The sequence below is a fragment of the Hordeum vulgare genome, chromosome 3H, assembly GCF_904849725.1.
Source record: "Hordeum vulgare subsp. vulgare chromosome 3H, MorexV3_pseudomolecules_assembly, whole genome shotgun sequence".
In the NCBI taxonomy this organism is placed as follows: domain Eukaryota; kingdom Viridiplantae; phylum Streptophyta; class Magnoliopsida; order Poales; family Poaceae; genus Hordeum; species Hordeum vulgare.
Genome location: NC_058520.1, coordinates 74911364 through 74932840, shown reverse-complemented (window position 1 = coordinate 74932840; position 21477 = coordinate 74911364). Strand labels below are relative to the sequence as shown.

The 21477-nt window shown below is 48.1% G+C and overlaps 2 protein-coding genes across 4 annotated transcripts; one reads left to right on the top strand and one right to left on the bottom strand.

The window, feature by feature from the left end:
- Positions 1-397: 397 nt before the first annotated feature.
- Positions 398-20383, bottom strand: LOC123443030. 3 transcript variants are annotated; one of them, XM_045119253.1, is made up of 4 exons: positions 19542-20383; positions 18938-19065; positions 1153-1232; positions 398-863 (listed from the first exon to the last, which is right to left on the bottom strand). In XM_045119253.1, exon 1 carries the CDS (start codon positions 20144-20146, stop codon positions 19829-19831), a length of 318 nt encoding a protein of 105 aa, XP_044975188.1. In that variant the 5' UTR covers positions 20147-20383; the 3' UTR covers positions 398-863; positions 1153-1232; positions 18938-19065; positions 19542-19828. The 3 variants fall into 3 exon arrangements, with proteins under 3 accessions (XP_044975188.1, XP_044975187.1, XP_044975189.1); XM_045119252.1 differs by having other exon boundaries at positions 18938-19058; XM_045119254.1 differs by having other exon boundaries at positions 398-843; positions 18938-19058.
- LOC123443029 (uncharacterized acetyltransferase At3g50280-like) lies at positions 15162-18784 on the top strand. Its single transcript, XM_045119251.1, has one exon. It carries the CDS (start codon positions 17318-17320, stop codon positions 18725-18727), a length of 1410 nt encoding a protein of 469 aa, XP_044975186.1. The 5' UTR covers positions 15162-17317; the 3' UTR covers positions 18728-18784.
- Positions 20384-21477: the final 1094 nt, after the last annotated feature.

Sequence of the window (21477 nt, the reverse complement as noted above, 5' to 3'; positions counted from 1 at the left end):
AATGTTGATGAAGCCACGACACTAAATTAGGCCGTAGGATTAGTATCACAGTGGTCGTCAGATCTCTTTCAAATAACGTCCTGCTTTGATTATGCGGCTGTTATAACTGATTAATTAATTCTAGTAGCGTGCCCATGCATGTTGTTTCTCCTTCCATCCCCCTTTCTTGTATCGTGCCCATGTTGCTTCTACTTCCATCGGTCAGCTACCATCTGATACGTAAACTTTTGTACTGTACATGCTTATTTGGGAGAAACATTATTCAACTATTTTTTTCGATGTTAAGGAAATTTACTTTAATTCCTTTGATGTAAAAAAAATTATGTGCGGTATATCACTTTTCTATGTTTCCAACAGAATAATATTTTGGTTCCACCCTGGACACAATTTGCTTAAATTGCAAATGAAATTTGGCTGGAAAAAACCATTTCTTTTGTTGCTTCCATGTAACAAAAATTTACATCCGAGTTTTTGTTTTCACAAGGAAATTTTGAGTCCCACCTATCTTTTTACTATGTTTCCAACAAACATAACTTTGCTTCCACCTACTACAGAAGTGTTTCCACTCCAAATATAATTTGCTTCTATCCGGACATAAGTTTTCACCATGCTAAATCCGCTCATACAACTTGTTTCGGATATGCTACAAATTTTCTTCTTAAGGTTGAAGTACTACCGTGCTTTGTAAGGTCACATTGTATGTTTCTTAAATACTATTGACTTGCTTCCCTTCATCTGGCATTTGTCTGTCTTCATTGTGAACTAGAGCGACGTATCGCTACGCTTGTTAGTGCATGTACTAGTTGCCTCCTGATATTCCTTTCTGGTCGGCACTGATCAACCCTGAAACATGCACACATATGCTTGAAGCATAGACCAGTTAAGCATGATGCATTAGTATCAAAGATAAGAAGCAACAATTTTACTACATGTACATTGCAGTACTGAAGAAGAGAATGTTTACATTCGAGCGACACATGCAAATTATAAATATAATTTGGAAGGTAGAACTCTGGAAGCAACTACTAAAACAAAGAAGCAAAAAACGTAGTATCATGTGGGGCATGTTATGTTCCAATGGCGACAACAAGGACAATAACTAACTAAATTGTAACATAAGGCACATGAATAACTTTAGCAAAATGTACTTACAATGTAGAAGCATAGTGCACTTTGGAAGCTTCATATATAGGAACCATGTAAAAATAACTGGCACGAATTGATTATTGAAGCTGGGAAATGTAAGCAAGAATAAGATGTAAGCAATGGTCTACTAAAAATTGGATAATTAAATAATAGGAAATAATATCAAAATACTAATGCAAAGCAACTAGAACTCAAAAACATGTTGGGTACAATATCGAAGCATGGCATGTTTCAGAGGAGATAACAATGCAGAGAGTGCATTACAAAAAATAGGGGCGGTTGACAGGTGCATTGGGACTTCGAAATAGGTGAGAGTGGGGGGCACTGCACATTTATTGGCAGGCCAATGCTGCTACGGTGGCTGATTCAGCCGGAGGGTGACCTAGTGAAGCACCAATCAAACAAGAGAGACATCTCATACCCTGCGATGTCCCCGGACCCCGGGGGGTCACATCGATGGAGAGATGGAGCTTCTCGTAGGAGAGGAATGGATCCAGATGGTGGGGCAGCCGTGGCCCTCGACAATGAGGTAAGCAGGCGATGTGCTGCGAGCTCGGGGGCGATGCATAGTCGGAGACCAATGGCGGTGCCGTTGATGGCGAGCACAGTGGCGGTGCATCCTAGGCGAGAGGAGGGGGATTGAGGCGATTAATTAGGGATGGGTAAGCGTGGCACATGCGGGCAGTTTGATGGGATTTTGTTTTTCTGAGATGGGTTTGACGGGGTATTGTTTTACTGCAAAGGAATGTGATAAGCATTATATTTGCCGTGAGATTCAACAAAAGTCAACGGCAATCGGCCCGTCTGCAGATTTGCTTCCAATCAGACTACTGATTATAAGTGTTTCCCATTAGGTTATCTTATTGTGTTAACGTTTTATATTTACTAGTAATGCACATTGCAACGCGTTTTCTCTTAAATGTAAGTGTTGACATGTATTGGTCAACCCTATTATGAATGGTAAATGGGCACGACCACGTTAAAGTGGTGATGAAATATTCGTCTCTGTGTAATCACATACCCCTCATTGTCGATGCAACATTCAGGGGGTATAATTTGGATGTGATAAGTAAAACATTGACTAAACACACAATAAGTAAAGCAAAAGATTCACACACATTAAGGCCTTATTTGGAACCACTCAGATTATATAATCTAGTTTTTATAATTTATTCTATCTTCAAACAGGACAAATTATGGTATAAATTATAAAAACTAGATGGACAGATTATTAAAAACTCACAATCTACTCTACCCCAGCTAAAATCAGATTATGGATTGCTAATGACCCATTATCCTTGTAAAGTTGGAGATAATTACATTCCTGCCACCGCCACCCTCCTCTTTAAAGAAACAGAGGGTAGACAGGTCATTATGCAATGTAAAACCTGGATTACAGTTTATATAATCTGGCCTCCAAACATGCCCACCTAGATTATTTTTATAAACCAGATTATATAATCTATCTTCATAATCCATGTTATCGTAATCTATTATGGTTCCAAATAGGGCCTAAGTAAAACTATTTAAAATGATTCTTCCAATCCCACCTACGGAGTACACATTTAACAAACAATTGTTTGTCCATTGCACTGCGACTCCGCGAGCAAAACCAACAATCAACACACGTGCAGCAATGGTTGGGTTTCGCACGAGCCTCTCCATCTCACACAACCCCTCATGGTCGGTGGGCGTTAATGTGTGTTGCATCACCACCAACCTCACGTTGGGTCGGCTTGTTGTCTACGCCGGTGAGGAGCTCCTTCTCCTCCTCCGCATTTTTTGGTTTTCGACACTCGTGGGAGAAGTGCCCACGCACGCAGTCATGAGAGAGTAATTTTCTCCCCTCCCTTCCCTCCCCTCGCGTCGCCCCCTCCTGGGCGACTCGGGGGCTCCAAACCCTAGCCCTGCCGTTGCCCCCTCCCACCTCATCCTCCTCACCGCCACCTGAGGTTGCCGTCGGGCAAGCCCGGGGCGCTTGAAAGTGCATGCTATGCCCCTAATCGTCTTTTGGTGTTAATGACAACACATACATAGGAAACTAATCCTATTTGTTGAGTGTATCTCAGGATGGCAAGTACTTTAGTACATTGAGAATTATGTGCCAAAGGTTGTCTGAGAAGATTGAGGATTTATATTTCGAGAAGGCTCGGGATTAAGAAAAGATGATGTAGACTAGTCCTTTGAGTTTACTGATATTGAGTATAGGGATCCCGCACTATTAAGAGGGGATCACAGGTTTTTGCGATGAACTTGCTCATACCACATCTTTACTGTCATACCCAATCCCACATATTCTCCACTCTGTTCTTATATCAATACAGGTCTATTGCCTCGGACATCCGGCTCCCTCCGGACGTCCGGCTGCCTTCGGAAATCCCCAGCCCTTCACCAGAAGTTTGTGAGACATATAACTCGGAAATCCGGCTCCCTTCGGACATCCGAGAGCCGGAAGTCCGACCAGCCCCGGAAATCCGGAGCCCTGCACCAGTAGAAGTTGAGTTCTATAACTCGGATTTCCGGCTCCCTCCGGACGTCCGAGGGCCGGACGTCCGAACCCTTCGGAAATCCGGAACCTACCACCAGAAGAAGTTGAGTTCTATAACTCGGATTTCCGGCTCCCTCCGGACGTCCGAGGGCCGGACGTCCGTTCCTCTTCGGAAATCCGGAACCACCCACCAGTAGCAGTTGAGTCGAATAACCCGGAATTCCGGTCCTCTCCGGACGTCCGGTCACTGTTCAATACACAATATTTTCAGTCATATCTACAGGCCTCGGACGACCGACCCCTGTCGGACGTCCGACCCCTCGCGGACGCCCGGACGTCCGGACCCTGTGTGACTTAAAGTGCCCCCAACGGCTGGATTTCACTCCCCACTATATATACTCTTCTCCCACCTCGGGAAAGGGTGTTCAACATAGCTAGAATACATCCAAGAACACCTTTCCTCTCACTCACTCTTGTCTACACCAAATCCTAGATCCCAAGAGAGTTTGTGAGTTCCTTTGAGTGTTGTTCCAATCAAAAGATAGATCGTCTCCCTCTCCTCCTTCCCACCAAAGTGATTTGTGATTTGAGCAAGTTTTGAGCAATCCCCGTGATCTTGTTACTCTTGGAGGTTGGAGACTCCTAGGCGGTAGGAGTCTTCGGAGAGGAATCAATCCATTGTGATATCCCCCGGAAAGTTTGTGAAGGTTTGGAAGCCACCTCAAGGCTTACCACTAGTGGTTGAGAAACGCCTTCGTGGAGTTATCTCAAAGGGAGAATAGGGTGAGCCTTCGTGGCATTGGTGTGCCTTCGTGGTAACATCCGCCCCTCTAACGGTGACGTAGCTTCCCTCCAAGGAAGTGAACATCGGGATACATCCTTGTCTCTCTTGGAGTTTCGGTTATTCCTAACCCTAACTCTCTACTTGTGTTAATCCTTATTACGTACTTGTATTTGATTATTGTTTACCGCTTGTCTTACTTCACTCTAAATAGCTTACTCCCTGTCATAGCAATTATTAGGCTTACACTTATATTCCGCACTTTTGCCTAAAATTGCTAAGTAATTATTAAAATTTGGATTTGTACCTATTCACCCCCCCCCCCCCTCTAGGTCCATCTCGATCCTTTTCAGCGATGTCGATGAAGGTGGCGGCGGGGCCTTTGTTGCTCTGCCTCTGCTGCAGGGGGCTGCGTGCTCCGGGACGGCGGCCCTGTTCAGAGTGGCGTGATCGGCCCTAGGTAGGCGATGGCGCGGGCATCAGCCGGCGACCTCGGCCATGTGGACAGCAAGCGAACCGAAGGACGTGAGCCTTGGTGCACCGGCAAGTAATTATTAAAATTTGGATTTGTACCTATTCACCCCCCTCTAGGTCCATCTCGATCCTTTTCAATTGGTATCAGAGCCTCGTACTCTATTCGTGTGGCTTAACCGCCCTAGAGCGAGATGGACGGGGAACCAGCTACGGTAGCTCCAGTGCAGAGGGACGGGACTTCCTCGGAAGTCAAGTCTTTCACCTCTGAGGACCTGAAACGGGCCCTTGCCAAGCAAAAAGAGGAGCATGATGCTTCTCTTGAGGCCATGGTCCAAATGAGACTAGCATCACTAACCACGGGGACAACCACGTCTCCGAGGGCCTCAGGGCCACATGTGCGCGATACTTCATTTGGCCAACAACCTCCAGAAAGGAACCAAACCAGTGTTCCCTGGCTTTATGCTAGATCCCAAATTGAGAAACCTAAGTACAATCCTGGAGGAAAACCTTCCTTGCTTGATGACAATTCCGATTTTGCTTTGTGGAGAGTTGGTATGCAGGATCATCTTAGGTACACCAATGATGAGATGTTGGACATCCTCGAGCATGGGTACAATCCTGTAGATCCAAGGTGCCTCACTCCCAGAGAAACTTATGACAAGCATCTCAATGACACTGCGATCATGTGCATAAGAAAAGGAATGAATGACAAGCAACGAAGACCTTACATTCACATCACAACTGCCAAGGAACTGTGGGATAGCATTATAAGGACCAAGACCCGGTACCTCCACTCTTCGGCTTGCTCAATATGTAATTGCCAGGGGGCAATTACAGAATTTCTGTATGAAAAAGGGTGAATCTCCCAAGCAACTACTAGAACGGCTCATGACTCTCGCCGCAGACATTGAGTCATGTGACTGTGACAAGATGCAAGATGGTTTCAATCTGACCAAGAGATTTCTTGTGGACAAGTTACTTTATGCTCTTGTTCCGTAACACCATCAAATGGTATGGACATGAGGCAGCACCATGGGTTCAAAGAAATGACTCCGGATGACATCATATCCACTTTCCAATTATTTGAAGAGTCAAAGGCAAATACAACAAAGCACCTTGCCATGCATGGCACTTCAACATCAAAGATCAATCTTGCTTTGAAAGCCATGCATGAATATGACGAAGAAGAAAGTGAAGAAGAAGAGGGTGATGATGACTGCGAAGATGGTGATGATGTTGACTCTGATGAAAGCCCGTCTTTTGAGGACATTGCTCTCTTTGTAAAGAAGTTCAGTGCAGGAAAGTTCAAGGAAAGATTCCCAAAGAAGAAGGTAAGGAAATGCTATAACTGTGAGGAAACCAACCACTTCTCAAATGACTGCCCTTATGAGAAGAGAGAAGACAAACCAAGGTTTCCAAAGACCTTTGTAAAGAAGAAGTTGCCAAACCCTATGAACTCCAAGTTCAAGAGGACAGATGGAAGAGCAATCGTTGCACAAGAAGAATCAGATCCAGAAGATGTTGGTGGAGTTGCCAGAGTAGCTCAGGATACACAAAACACCTTGAGGCTAGTCAACAAAAGTGGTGATGTTGTTCACTACAACTATATGAAGGACTACAAGGGCAACGCCCACAAGTGTTTGATGGCAAAGACTGCCATGGGAGATGAGGAAGACCAAAACTCCCATGATAAGGTCAAGGTAACCCCACGGTTAAACTCTTTCAGTCTAGCTTCTACTCCATCTGATGAGTATCTTGATGCGGAACATCACTATGAGGATAATGACGTAGATCATCCCATGTTTGCTAAAATAAACAAATTTATGTGCTCTCTTAAAGGAAAGAAGCTCACTATGTTTCGCATACTTATGGAAATGGTGAGTAAGCACACCAATACCATCAAGGAACTCGAAACCCTCGTCACTGAGGAGAAGGAAAGAAATGAAATCCTTGAGCAGAAAGTCCTGTATGAGGAAGCACAAAATGATGCACTATGTTCAAAAGTAGGTGAAAACCTTGATAAACATGCTAATGATCTTGCCTCCTTGAAAAAGGCTGAATCTGTGTGCAAAGAATTACTAAATGATAAAGACCGACTTGTGAACTATCATGCTTCCCTTTCTAAGGACTGTGAGCGTCTATCCTTGTCTCTCAAAGACAAGGAAGAGAAACTCACTGTTCTTACAAAGAGCTTTGAGGCACTTAAGGTCACTTATCTTGACACTCTAGCTAAGGCCTACTCCTCACCTATTATTAATGTTGATACCTGCACTACTAATTCTAGTAGTGAACTGACATCTATCCTTGAGGAAAACTGTTCGCTAAAGGCACAGCTAGACAGAGGTCTCATGACATGTGCACAAGGACAAAAGACTCTCAATGAGATCTTAAGTCGACACAATGGAGGCTTCGCCAAAGAAGGGCTTGGGACCCAAGCTCTGCCAAGAAAAGTCCATCTCCTCTCAAGTGTACCACTCCGCTTAAAGAAATATTTGTACGAGAGGGACACACGGAGAAAGGTAAGGTTGTGAGTGGATCGGCCACTAGGGGTTCGTCTACTTACAACAAGACAACTAAATTCATGCCTCCATCCTATGTACTACGCAAATCAAAGGAAGGAGAGGTCTATGCTAAATTCGTCGGTCCTCGTAATGCATTTTGATTCTATGCTATTTGGGTCCCTAAGACTCTTGTAACTAATGTGAAAGGCCCCATGACAAAATGGGTACCTCAAACCAAGTCTTAATTCGTTACAGGCTGTTTTCTCCGGAGGAGCCAAATGGGTGATCGACAGTGGATGCACCAATCATATGACCGGAGATAGTAACTTGCTCTATGACTTCATGCAAGCCATTCGACCATACATGAGCATTGTATTTGGTGGAGGGTCGAAAGGGCGGGTAATTGGGTTGGGCAAGGTGGCAATCAAAAATGACATGTCTATTGCAAATGTCATGCTTGTCCAATCTCTTCAATATCATTTACTTTCAGTTCGCCAATTGGCTTCCGTCGGTTATGACACATTATTTGGACTAACGGATGTGAAAGTCTTTAAGAGAGACACACTTGAAGTGGCCTTTGTTGGAGAGTTGGATGGCAACCTTTACACGGTTGACTTCTCGAAAGAGAGCACCTTCCATACAACTTGTCTAATGGCCAAGGCCGACATGGGATGGTTGTGGCATCGCCGGCTCGCCCATGTTGGCATGAAAAATCTTCAAAATCTCTTAAACGGCAATCACATCCTTGGACTAACAAATGTATCTTTTAAGAAAGATCGCGTGTGCAGTGCATGCATAGTTGGGAAACAACATCAATCAAGACATCCACCCAAGAACATTGTATCCACTTCGAGGCCGTTAGAGCTCCTTCATGTGGATCTGTTTGGGCCTCCTTCATGGGCAAGTCTTGGAGGAAAAAAGTATGGCCTAGTCATTGTTGATGATTACTCAAGATATACATGGGTGTTCTTTCTCAAGTCTAAGGACGAGACGAAGATCACCTTCATTGACTTTGCCAAACAAGCCCAGCGGAAGTTTGACAAGGACATCAAGGCAGTAAGAAGTGATAATGGCTCTGAGTTCAAGAACTACAACCTAGAAGAATTTCTTAGTGATGAGGGAATTGAACATCAGTACTCCGCATCTTACACCCCTCAACAAAATGGTGTGGCAGAGAGGAAGAACCGGACATTGTGGAGATGGCAAGGTCCATGTTAGACGAATACAAGTCACCACATAGTTTTTGGGCTGAGGCTGTCAACATAGCATGTCATGCATCAAACCGGCTCTTCCTTCGATCAATATTGGAGAAGACTCCATATGAGCTCCTAACTGGGAACAAGCCCAATGTTAAGTATTTTCGTGTGTTTGGATGCAAGTGTTTCATCCTCAACAAACGGGAACGGTTAGGAAAATTTCAATCCAAAACAACTGAAGGGATTTTTGTTGGCTATGGGTCAAACTCTCACGCCTACAGAGTCTACAACAAATCCACTGGATGTGTTATAGAAACCTGTGACGTGACGTTTGATGAATTTAACTGCTCCCATGGGGAGCAAGTTGATCTAAATGATGCAGGAGAAGAAGACTCCCCACAAGATATCTTAAACATGGGTGTAGGTACACTTCTTCCCATGGAACAAAGACCCCATGATGATGATGATGAAGATGATGAGAGTATTTCTCATCCTCAAGACAGTTCACTGCCCGTACCTCCACAAGATACTAGCACACACATCATACTAGTTGTTTAGGATCAAGTGGGAGAACATGTCTCTCACCCTGATCACACTCAAGAACAAACTGATCTTCAAGAGGTAGACCAAAGTATGGATATGTTTGATGATGAACCTCAACAAGTGCAGCGCGAAAAGGAATATCTTCCTCCGCACATAAATGATCCATATGTTGAGGACATTGATGATGGAAACGAAGTTGAACCTCGTGAAACCTTGACCTCCATCATGCCACGTGTGGCCGGTCGTGTTGATATTGATCAAATCCTCACCGGCGTGTCGGAAGGTAGAGTGACTCGTAAACAATTAACAAACTTTTGTGCTCACTTTTCGTTTGTCTCTAGTACTGTCCCACACAGGGTTCAGGATGCATTGTGTGACAATGACTGGCTTCTTGCTATGCAAGAGGAGCTAAACAGTTTTACACGCAACGAAGTATGGTCATTGGTAGAACGACCAACTGAGGAACATAATGTCATTGGAACTAAATGGATTTTCAAGAACAAGGAAGATGAAAATGGGACCGTCCTACGCAACAAGGCAAGGTTAGTAGCACAGGGGTACTCCCAAGTTGAAGGTTTGGACTTTGGTGAAACCTTCGCCCCTGTTGCTCGTCTTGAGTCCATTCGCATTTTATTGGCCTATGCTGCTTTCAATGGTTTTACTTTGCATCAAATGGATGTGAAAAGTGATTTTCTTAACGGTCCTCTACAAGAAGAGGTATATGTATCACAACCACCAGGGTTTGTTGACCCTCACCACAAAGACCATGTATATAAACTTCACAAGGCTCTGTATGGCCTCAAACAAGCACCCCGTGCTTGGTACGATCATCTTAAGAAGTTCCTACTCGATGATGGCTTTGTGGTGGGGGTGATCGATCCCACTCTTTTTACTAAGAGGGAAAATTGTGATTTGATCTTATGCCAAATCTATGTAGATGACATCATTTTTGGTTCTCCTAACATCCATTTATGCAAGAAGTTTGCGGCTTCCATGACCAAGACCTTTGAGATGTCACTTAACACGGACTTAAAGTTCTTTCTTGGTTTTCAAATACAACAATTTCAAGAAGGGATTTTCTTGTCTCAAACTAAGTACCTCAAGGACATTCTTGAAAAAATTGATATGACAAATGCTAAACCAATGAAGACTCCCATGGCCACCGATGTAGTTCTAAATGAAGACACAAACGGTATTCCTTTTGACCCATCTACTTACCGCTCCATGATTGGTTCGCTACTTTATCTTTGCGCATCTAGACCGGACATCATGTTAAGTGTAGGCATATGTGCTAGATTTCAAGCTTCCCCTAGGGAAAGCCATCACACGGCGGTTAAGCATATTCTTAGATACCTTGTTCACACCCCAAAGTTAGGCTTATGGTACCCTAAGGATGCAAAGTTTGATATTATTGGGTATTCCGATGCGGATTGGGCCGGTGATAAAGTGGGACGGAAATCCACTTCCGGTGCATGTCAGTTTCTTGGACGCTCCTTGGTAAGTTGGTCCTCGAAAAAGCAGAACTGTGTTTCTCTCTCCACGGCCGAGGCCGAATATATTGCAGCCGCAAGCTGTGCAACTCAACTACTATGGATGAGACAAACACTAAAGGATTATGGTATCACGTATCGACACGTTCCTCTTCTCTGTGATAATGAAAGTGCCATAAAGATCTCCGAGAACCCCATTGATCACCCTCGCACAAAACATATTGATATTAGGTATCATTTCTTGAGAGATCATGTGCAAAAGGGTGACATTGATATTACCCATGTGGGTACCGACATGCAGTTAGCCGACATTTTCACCAAGCCACTTAGCGTTGCTAGGTTCTGTCAACTTAGGCATGAACTTGGTATCTTGGAGCTTGACAACATATCTTGAAACCTTGCACACATACACACACTCACATCATGTTTGTGTCTTGATGTGGGCATGTATTTAGGGGGAGTGAGTCTTAATTTTCTGTTTTTGAGCTTACAACGTACGCATAAATCAATTTCTGTCTCCACGTAGTACATGTAATGCTTGTAGGAAACTCTGTTCGTATTTTTTTATGTGCGAAACCATGCAAGTCATCATCATCAAAACACAAAACCAGAACCAGCCTCTGCCTCCTCCTCCTTCTCGGACGTCCGACATGTCCCGGACGTCCGGCGGCAAAACCCCTTCCGGTCGTCCGAGGCCTCAATCACATCCGGACGTCCGACGCGTGTCGGACGTCCGACGCCTCGGGCCTATAAATAGCTGGGCGCGGGGCTGGGCTCTTGCCCTAACCCTCAGCGCCCCTTTCCTCCCTAGCGTCGCCGCCGCCAGCTCGAGGAGCCCCCGCCTGCGCCGCCAGACCTCAGATCCGGCTGATCCCCTCCGCGGATCCTCCTCCTATTCCTTCGCGGGATCCATCTGCAGGTTGCTCCTCCCCTCCCTTCGTGTTTGTTTTGGCTCTCCCTGTCTCCCATGTATCTCCATGATTCGTTCCTCATTTGGGGATTTTTCATCCGCGTAGGTTTTTGTGCTCCATGGGCAAGACCAAGCACAGCGCTCGGAAGACCGTGGGTGGCTCCTCATCTCGCGCCCCTACCACGGGGTCGGACTCGGATGAGCCACGTCGTCCCTTCAAACGGACTGCCCGGCGTTCTCCGGCCCGGCGTTCTCTGTCTCCACAACTCCCCTCGTCGTCTGATGGTGATGACCCCGACTTCGAGGAGGAGCTTGCCGCCGAGGCCTTTGCTGACCAGCCCGCCGAACGGAGGTCCAAGCCAAAGCCCGGGACTCGCAGGGCGTCCTACATGCCACCACCTCCTCCTGCCCAGCCCGCAGGTGAAGCTCGACGCATATCACTAGAACCTCCTGCTACTTTAGGTCGCGCAATCACGAATTTCACCACACTTGGCGCGGCTTCATACCTCACTTTCCGCCGCGACCTTGATCCATACGTTGTCGTACGTGACTCTATGGACTCACGTTTCCGCACAAACGTCCAGGCGAACATCTTTACCACAGTCATAGTACCTAAGGGTTTATCTGTTCATCTCTATATTGATGTTGAGCATATTCGCATGCACCCGGCCATTGAGCTTATTGAGGCATCGGGGCTTGCCGCCCCGTTTGCTTTTCATTGCGACTTTAATGTTGCTGCCATTCACCAGTTCTATGCCACATGCCACTTTGGTCAAAACCACACTGTCAGTTGGATCACCTCTGACGTTCGCTTCACAGCTTCTTATGATACATTTGTTGCCGCACTTGGTTTCCCCAATTCCGGTTTCAAAATACATAAGGATGATCCTAACCATGCGCCTAAGTCCATTGACGTGTGTGGGTATCTTCTCAAGCCACTAAGTGAGCTTGATGCGGATGAACGCATGAAGGACCTTAACCAGGTGTCCATCTGGCGGTCACCTTACTTCATCATTTTTCAGTGTCTCATCCGCACCATCTATCCCAAGATGGGTGATAAGGGTTCTTGAAGTGGCTATTGTATCGACATCATGTCTCACTTGTTCGAGCATCCCAAGGGCAAAATCAATGTGCCTCATTTTCTATGGCATGAGATTCGGCTTGCTAGCTTTCAGTACAAACGAGCCTTTCCTCACGCCCCCTTCATCCAGGCTCTTATTAACCATGTTGCTGATTTCTCTGTGGCTATCACTCACACACATCGCAAGTGGGTCATTCCCGCTCACATAACGGATGACTATGCTCCCAAGAAAACCCCATCATCCTCCACATCCACTCGCCGCACTGCTGCACGGGCCGCCACCCCCTCATCTAGCTCCGCTCCTCTCGATCGCATTGCCAAATTCCTTGGCAAGGCACATTCTGCTTTGATGAAGGCCTTCTCTTTCCAGTGTGGTCAAACCCATGATGTGGTTTCTCGCTTAGTCTCCTCCAAGAATGTCCTCAAGGCTCGTCTGAGAGCCTCGGGCGCTCTTGATGTGAGTGATGATGAGGCCCCTCCTGCTGCTCCTCCTACTGATTTTGGCTTCCCATCTGGTCCTGAGTGGTCTGATTTCTTTGACGAGGCTGGTGGCAGTGGCTTGCCTGATGATGCTGATGATGATGGTGATGAGCTCTGAGCGTGTTTGATGCTGTTGATGTCTTCCTTTTTGGTACTTGGTGCCAAAGGGGGAGTAATGTATCGTAGTCTTTAGTCTTTGGAGATTTAATGTAATGGATAAACTCATGTATGGCTACTTATGAATGATTGTGATTTGTTATGGATTGCTATGATATCATCATAGACTATTATGTTTTGCTCCACTACTTCTATGATGATCTATTATCTTTACATGTTGATCCATTGGAGCTTCGATTTTTGTTATCATGCATATACTAAGGGGGAGCTCCGTACTAAATATATCCTAGACTATAATGTATGTTAAATCCTTTTGAGACCTATGTATATGTTGTCATCAACTACCAAAAAGGGGGAGACTGAAAGTGCATGCTATGCCCCTAATCGTCTTTTGGTGTTAATGACAACACATACATAGGAAACTAATCCTATTTGTTGAGGGTATCTCAGGATGGCAAGTACTTTAGTAGATTGAGAATTATGTGCCAAAGGTTGTCTGAGAAGATTGAGGATTTATATTTCGAGAAGGCTCGGGATTAAGAAAAGATGATGTAGACTAGTCCTTTGAGTTTACTGATATTGAGTATAGGGATCCCGCACTATTAAGAGGAGATCACAGGTTTTTGTGATGAACTTGCCCATACCACATCTTTACTGTCATACCCAATCCCACATATTCTCCACTCTGTTCTTATATCAATACAGGTCTATTGCCTCGGACATCCGGCTCCCTCCGGACGTCCGGCTGGCTTCGGAAATCCGCAGCCCTTCACCAGAAGTTTGTGAGACATATAACTCGGAAATCCGGCTCCCTCCGGACATCCGAGAGCCGGAAGTCCGACCAGCCCCGGAAATCCGGAGCCCTGCACCAGTAGAAGTTGAGTTCTATAACTCGGATTTCCGGCTCCCTCCGGACGTCCGAGGGCCGGACGTCCGAACCCTTCGGAAATCCGAAACCTACCACCAGAAGAAGTTGAGTTCTATAACTCGGATTTCCGGCTCCCTCCGGACGTCCGAGGGCCGGACGTCCGTTCCTCTTCGGAAATCCGGAACCACCCACCAGTAGCAGTTGAGTCGAATAACCCGGAATTCCGATCCTCTCCGGACGTCCGGTCACTGTTCAATACACAATATTTTCAGTCATATCTATAGGCCTCGGACGACCGACCCCTGTCGGACGTCCGACCCCTCGCGGACGCCCGGACGTCCGGCAACTGTCGGACGTCCGGACCCTGTGTGACTTAAAGTGCCCCCAACGGCTGGATTTCACTCCCCACTATATATACTCTTCTCCCACCTCGGGAAAGGGTGTTCAACACAGCTAGAATACACCCAAGAACACCTTTCCTCTCACTCACTCTTGTCTACACCAAATCCTAGATCCCAAGAGAATTTGTGAGTTCCTTTGAGTGTTGTTCCAATCAAAAGATAGATCGTCTCCCTCTCCTCCTTCCCACCAAAGTGATTTGTGATTTGAGCAAGTTTTGAGCAATCCCTGTGATCTTGTTACTCTTGGAGGTTGGAGACTCCTAGGCGGTAGGAGTCTTCGGAGAGGAATCAATCCATTGTGATATCCCCCGGAAAGTTTGTGAAGGTTTGGAAGCCACCTCAAGGCTTACCACTAGTGGTTGAGAAACGCCTTCGTGGAGTTATCTCAAAGGGAGAATAGGGTGAGCCTTCGTGGCATTGGTGTGCCTTCGTGGTAACATCCGCCCCTCTAACGGTGACGTAGCTTCCCTCCAAGGAAGTGAACATCGGGATACATCCTTGTCTCTCTTGGAGTTTCGGTTATTCCTAACCCTAACTCTCTACTTGTGTTAATCCTTATTACGTACTTGTATTTGATTATTGTTTACCGCTTGTCTTACTTCACTCTAAATAGCTTACTCCATGTCATAGCAATTATTAGGCTTACACTAATATTCCGCACTTTTGCCTAAAATTGCTAAGTAATTATTAAAATTTGGATTTGTACCTATTCACCCCCCCCCCCCCTCTAGGTCCATCTTGATCCTTTTCAGCGCTGTCGATGAAGGTGGCGGCGGGGCCTTCGTTGCTCTGCCTCTTCTGCAGGGGGCTGCGTGCTCCGGGACGGCGGCCCTGTTCAGAGTGGCGTGATCGGCCCTAGGTAGGCGATGGCGCGGGCATCAGCCGACGACCTCGGCCATGTGGACGGCAAGCGAACCGAAGGACGTGAGCCTTGGTGCACCGGTAGCCTTCGTTGTTGGTGGCACCAGATCTGACTGTCCCTGCCTCCTATGTTGTCGGGCGAGCCCTGCCCCGGTCGGATCCGGTCTGCTCTGTCGTGGGGCGCCGGTTCTCGCGTCGTTGGGATGTGGGTAGTGGGGAAGTGAAGACCGCGAGAAATCCCAGCTGACCTCGTCGGTCACGGCGGTGGTGACGCCCGAGGGCGCCGCTCCCCTCCTTGGAGGCGTCGTTCTGGTCTGTTCCTCTACCCTCCCTCCTTGCCTCCCCGGAAAAATCTTCAACACAGTTTGGACGGCGGCGGCGCCTTCGACGTCGCGTCCTTCCTGAAGCGCCATTTTTGGGAGCTTGGTGGGCATGGGGATGCTCGGCAATGTGCTTTGTGTGCAGCGGCGGCGGTAGCTTATCTCCCACGATGATGGCGACTTCCTAAGTGACCCCTCACTTTTTAAGAGCTCTGCGGGCTGCTGTGAGGTGTCCTGCAAGGACTGTGGATTCTCCACGCACGAGGGGATCGGGTTCCCCTCCTATGGAGACCCTTCTCAGCGTCGCGCGAGTGCATTAGCCCCTCTTTCGGTGACTGCACTTTGGTACTCTTCGTCCTCCGAGAGATCTAGCTGTTGCTCGTCTTTGTCCGTTTCGGCATCTCTTCCTTTTCCGTGACCGGGCCGTGGGATTTGGCGATGCTCTGCTCTTGGTGATATGTACGTTGCTTGTTGGGTGTGCTACGTTTCTTTCCAGCTGCAGCCTGCCGGTGACTACCTCCCATGTTCTATGGAGAACTTCTTCTCTTGTCAACGGTGCGACGACTTTCAAGCCAAACGAGGAGGCAAGGGCCTTCTTTGACATTGGAGCTGGGCGGATGTGTCGTGTCGGGGCTTTCAGTGTTTAGACGACGGCGTGCTCTACCTTGTCATTGAACGTGTTGATCCAGAGCTGACATTCTCCTTCCTTGTTGTTCTGCTCGCGCTGAGGACCTCTTCATCTCCGAGCTATGCTTCTCCGTGTCTATCCTTTTTAGCTTGGTGTGTCTGAGGCTTGTGAACTGCTTACCAGCGCCTTCCTTCTCAAAAAAAAACACCAACCTCACGCACCTTAACCAGCTAACCTCCCACTCGCTTAATGCTATCTTAGGATTATTTATCAGATTTGTAATGATGATTATACTAAATTATACTATTTGGAGTGTACCTTTTATAAATATTTGAATGGTTTTATTGATGTTATATTGTCTAGGTCTGCCACTAATCATCTACCCGCCTGCAAACATCTACTAGTAGGGTAAGATATTTTAAGAACTGGGCTCAGTGTAGTGCATATTGCGGGTGTGGTATTGGATGATTTACAGAAATTATCCCCTCAACATTGCTTTAATTTGGATCTAACAGATTTCTGGTTTGCCGCCCGGTCTAAAAATCTACTGTACGTCCCAGTATAGATACAAAGAGAGGAGAATCGATCACGTTACCAGGGACTGCAAGAACGTATTCACAATACTCAGAGAATGATATCGGAGCAGCTCTAATACCACCGTTGGGATGGGGATATAATATTGGCCACCATAGAAGATTGTCAAGTTCAAACAGCTACTGGAGTAGATGCAAAGCTGCACTGGTCTGCGCCACACTGCTTCGTTGACTTGATCAAGTGCAGCAGCATACTCCGTACTGTATTTGTTAACTCTCACGTCCTGACGTAAGCTGTGACGCCGTTCCTGAGTGAGACCAGTTTTGAGCAATTTCCTTCAACATTCCCTTCAGACAGAGTCATAGGCAGCGCACGCGCGGCGCATTCAGTTCTGAGCCTATAAAATCCAGTGCAGCCCCTCCTGGATCGATCACAGAGTCGGAGAACGAGCTCGGCCATCTCCATAGCCAGCCAGCCAGTCGGCAAGCAGATAGCGCAATGCCGCCGCCGTCGCCCGTGCGCGTGGTGTCGTCGCGCACGGTGAAGCCGCCGGCTCGGCCGCGCGAGCGCATCCCGTTCGCCTCGTGGGACGTCTCCATGATAAACGCCAACTACATCCAGAAGGGCCTCCTGTTCCCCGCTCCCCCGCCGCCCTTCTCCACCGGCGCCGCCGTCACCAGCCACCTCGCGGACGCCCTCGCCCAAGCGCTCGGCGGCGGCTACCACCCCGTCGCCGGCCGCTTCGTCACCGACCGCCACCGCGATCACAGCGGGGCCGTTGTCGGGTGCTCGGTTTCTATTGACTGCGACGGCCAGGGCGTCGAGGTCGTCCACGCCGTCGCCGACGGCGTCGCGTGGGCAGACGTTGTCCCTCCGGACGCCGACGTTCCGAGTGTCGTCGAGGACTTTTTCCCGCTCAACGACGCGATCAACTACGACGGCCACGAGCTTCCCCTCTTCGCCGCCCAGGTCACCGAGCTCGCGGACGGCAGCGTCTTCGTCGGCTTCGTCTGCAACCACGCGCTGGCCGACGGCACGGCCTTCTGGATCTTCCTCAAGGCGCTGGCCGAGATCTCGCGCGCCAGGCTCGCGCCTCCGGGGGCGCCGCACTCGCTGACGTCGTCGCCCCGGCCCTTGTTCGAGCGCTGGTCGCCCGACGGAGGCACTGCGGCGCCGGTCGTGCTGCCGTGCAAGGACCTGTCGGAGCTCATCGAGAGGCCGGCGCGGGTGCCGCTCCGCGGGCGCGTGCTGCACTTCTCGGCGGAGTCGATGGCGGCGCTCAAGGAACAGGCCCGAGAAGAGCTCCTAGCGGCCGGGGACGCAGCGGGCGCGGCCGCCCTGACGCGGTACCAGGCTCTGACCTCGCTGATCTGGCGGTGCATCACCCGCGCCCGGCGGCTGGCCCCGGACGACGAGACGGCGTTCCGCGGGGCGGCCAGCAACCGCGGGCGGCTGCGGCCGGCGCTGCCGGCGGAGTACTTCGGCAACAGCCTCTACGCCGTCAGCACGGAGCCCGTGCGCGTGTCGGAGCTGCTGGCGCACGGCGGGCACGGGCGGGCGGCGGCGGCCGTGGGCCGCGCGGTGGCGGCGAACACGGACGCGTCCATCCGGGCGCGCGTGGCCGCGTGGACGGCGCACCCCGTGGTGACCGTGCGGCTGACGATGATGGGGGGCTCGCCGTGGTTCGACGCGTACGGGTGCGACTTCGGGTGGGGGAAGCCGGCGGCGGTGCGGAGCGGGAGGGCGAACAAGAATGACGGGAGGACGGTGCTGTACCCCGGGTGGGAGGGCGGAGGCAGCGTGGACGCCGAGGTGTCGCTGTCCCCCGGGCACATGGCGGCGCTCGAGCTGGACGGCGAGCTCCGGGCCGCCGTGTCGTCGTCACGTGCCACTTTTGTTTCCTTGTAAACATAGTTAGCATGCACGACTAACCGAATAATTTATAAATTGCTTTTTATATTAAAATTTTAGTATATATATATAGATGCAAAAGTATTGAAACACACACAATATACACATTACTTGCACTTCATTTAAAAATTGAAAACAAATTTATTCAGTGAAATAATGAAAAAAATGTTTGAAGTAACATAAGACAAAAAGAAACATTGGGCTCACTTGAAGGTTGCAGCAAGCTGGAATGAATCCTAACTTTACCAGTGTGTGGTTCCTTAGGAATGAGATCCACATGTGTCATCCATGATCCAAACTTAACTGAAGGAATTTGCTCCAAAGAGATCTGCAACCTTTGCCTAGAAATGAGCTTTTGGGACAGTGCTGAACAGAATGGAACAAGACTCCACATAAAGTACAGATTCAACCAATTCTTTCATAAAACAAGTATGCCCAAGCAGCCAAATCTTTAGTGAAGGAAACCCAAATTTTATCTCTCACTCGCACCATCACCTTAGCTTTAATTGTACCCCACATATATTCAGATCTGGCATGGATCATAGGCTGACTGAAAGGGTGAAATTCATAAATTTGACCAACACTCTGCACAATCCTAGTTAAAAGCTACTGAGTTCGAAATCCAAGGGGAACACCATACACTCGGACAGTAACAAAGACAGTTTTAAATTTGTAATCCTGAAAATCTCTACTGAAATCCTCCGGATCGGTCAACTCAATTAAGAAATTATCTGAACCCATGGCCTAAGGCTGGCGAGTGAATACAAACATAACAGCTTCCAAAGAGTTGAAACGGGCTACAAAGATGTACCTGGAGAGCTGCGAAATCCCATGGTAATTATCTCTCCACACCCGTGCCATAGCGAGCTGCACAGAATTGAGAGAAAGAACTCTTGGAGATCATCCAGTGGCTGCAAACTTCATCAGAATATTAAACTGAGCATCTTGGTCTTGATTCTCCTCCTTTTGCTGTGCTTGAATATGAAGGACATTTGGATCTTGGATGGATAAGGCTTGCATGTTGAGCTCAATACCAGGATCTGGATTGATGGACTCTGGCTGACCTGCACGTACGGACCTTACCATGCGGCTGCTCACCTAGTTCGTCCGTGGCCCTCCTTCAATCCGGAGCGCCCGGAGCAGGTCGGCCACCCAGGCCGTCGCCTCGGGCTCGGCCGCGCCGTCCTCCCCCGCCGCCTCGGCGACCTCGGCGACGAGGTGCGTGAGCAGGGACACCTTGCGCGCGAGGCGGAGGCAGTAGGCCCACAGCGGCTCCGCGGCGGCGGCCAGGTCGGCGGCGCCCACAGCCGTGATCTCCCGCACGATCTCCGCGGCCGCCCCCGCCGTTGCCGCCATCGCGCCGCCCCGGGTCAGGCCTCGGTCAGCCTTTGTTTGCTGTAGGAGGAGCTGGAGCATGGTCAGCCTTTGTTAATTTGATAACTGCACACCGTGGTGGTGCATGGATGGTGGAAGACCGTTAGATTGTAATTTGTTGTCTAATTGTGTGGTGGTGATTGGTGTTTGTTTTTGTGGGGATAATAGTTGTGTGTACTTAAAGAAGTTTTCGTTTGATCTTTTATTAGTAGTATAGATGAGTGCTTTTTCTGTAAGATAAATGAACTGTCAAAATTAAAACATGAACACTGCTACGGGTCCTCCGATGTTTAGTAAACACCTGTCATTAGAATAGTCGTCGGATCTCCGTGCGCAGAGCCGTTCACAGCTGTCCGATCTAACTACTAAGACACGCCTTGATCGTCTCCTCCGACGAATTAATTCCTGAAACAACAACACAGTTGCAAAAACAACCGCCTTGTTTCGATCCATAGTGACTTACGCACAACGCGGCGCCGGCTCCAACCACCATCAGGTGATGTTTAGAAAACATCTGCCACCTTGGTAGCCGTAGGATTGTGAGCTTACCAACCGTCCGATCTTATTTCAATGAACGTGCATCAACCTTTGCAACAAAGCTTATGTTACACTCGCGCTTTATAACACTAAGCCTTCCTTTTTTCTGAAACGGGGCCTATGTTTCAAAAAACAAGATCTCTGTTATAGAAAAAAAAAAAACTTTGCCCTTGCCCTGTTGCAACAAACGTAGAGTTGTGCGCTCGTTTCCACAGTAAAAAAAATAAAATACACAGTATACGCTCCCACATGACACGTGGTTGGACGAGGAGGTGGCTGATGCGTTGGGCAGCAGGCGGCATACAAGAGTTTTCCTTAAAACATTTCATAAAAGTTGAGCTAAATTCGGCTACGAACAGAGAGTATGTCGTATACGAAACTTACCCTGAATCACGTACTCCTGAATTTCTGAGAGAGATGAGATATACTGAGGTATGTCGTCCATGACAGAGGCATTAGCCATGATCTGTTTCCCATGGCCGAATATCGTCAGCGACGGTTAAATTGTTCACCCGCCATTTATTAATTAACCGTAGTGCTATACAGGGAAGGCATCTGCAAAGATGGCATTTACGAACGTTTTTTTATGGCATTTTATGTTGCACGAACATGTCAATTTCTTCACCCGAACATGCCAAATTTCACAGCAAAATCCCTTTGTCTGCAAACTTTGCCATGCAATTCTGAAGAAATTGCTATGTGTGTTTCAAGAACTTGCCATAAAAAACGTTCGCACCATGCACCCTAGAGAACATTCGCTAGTTATTGCAGTCCTTAATTATCATTAGTGATAGGTTAGGGATTACATTATTCACACGTCACCAATAACGGTCGTG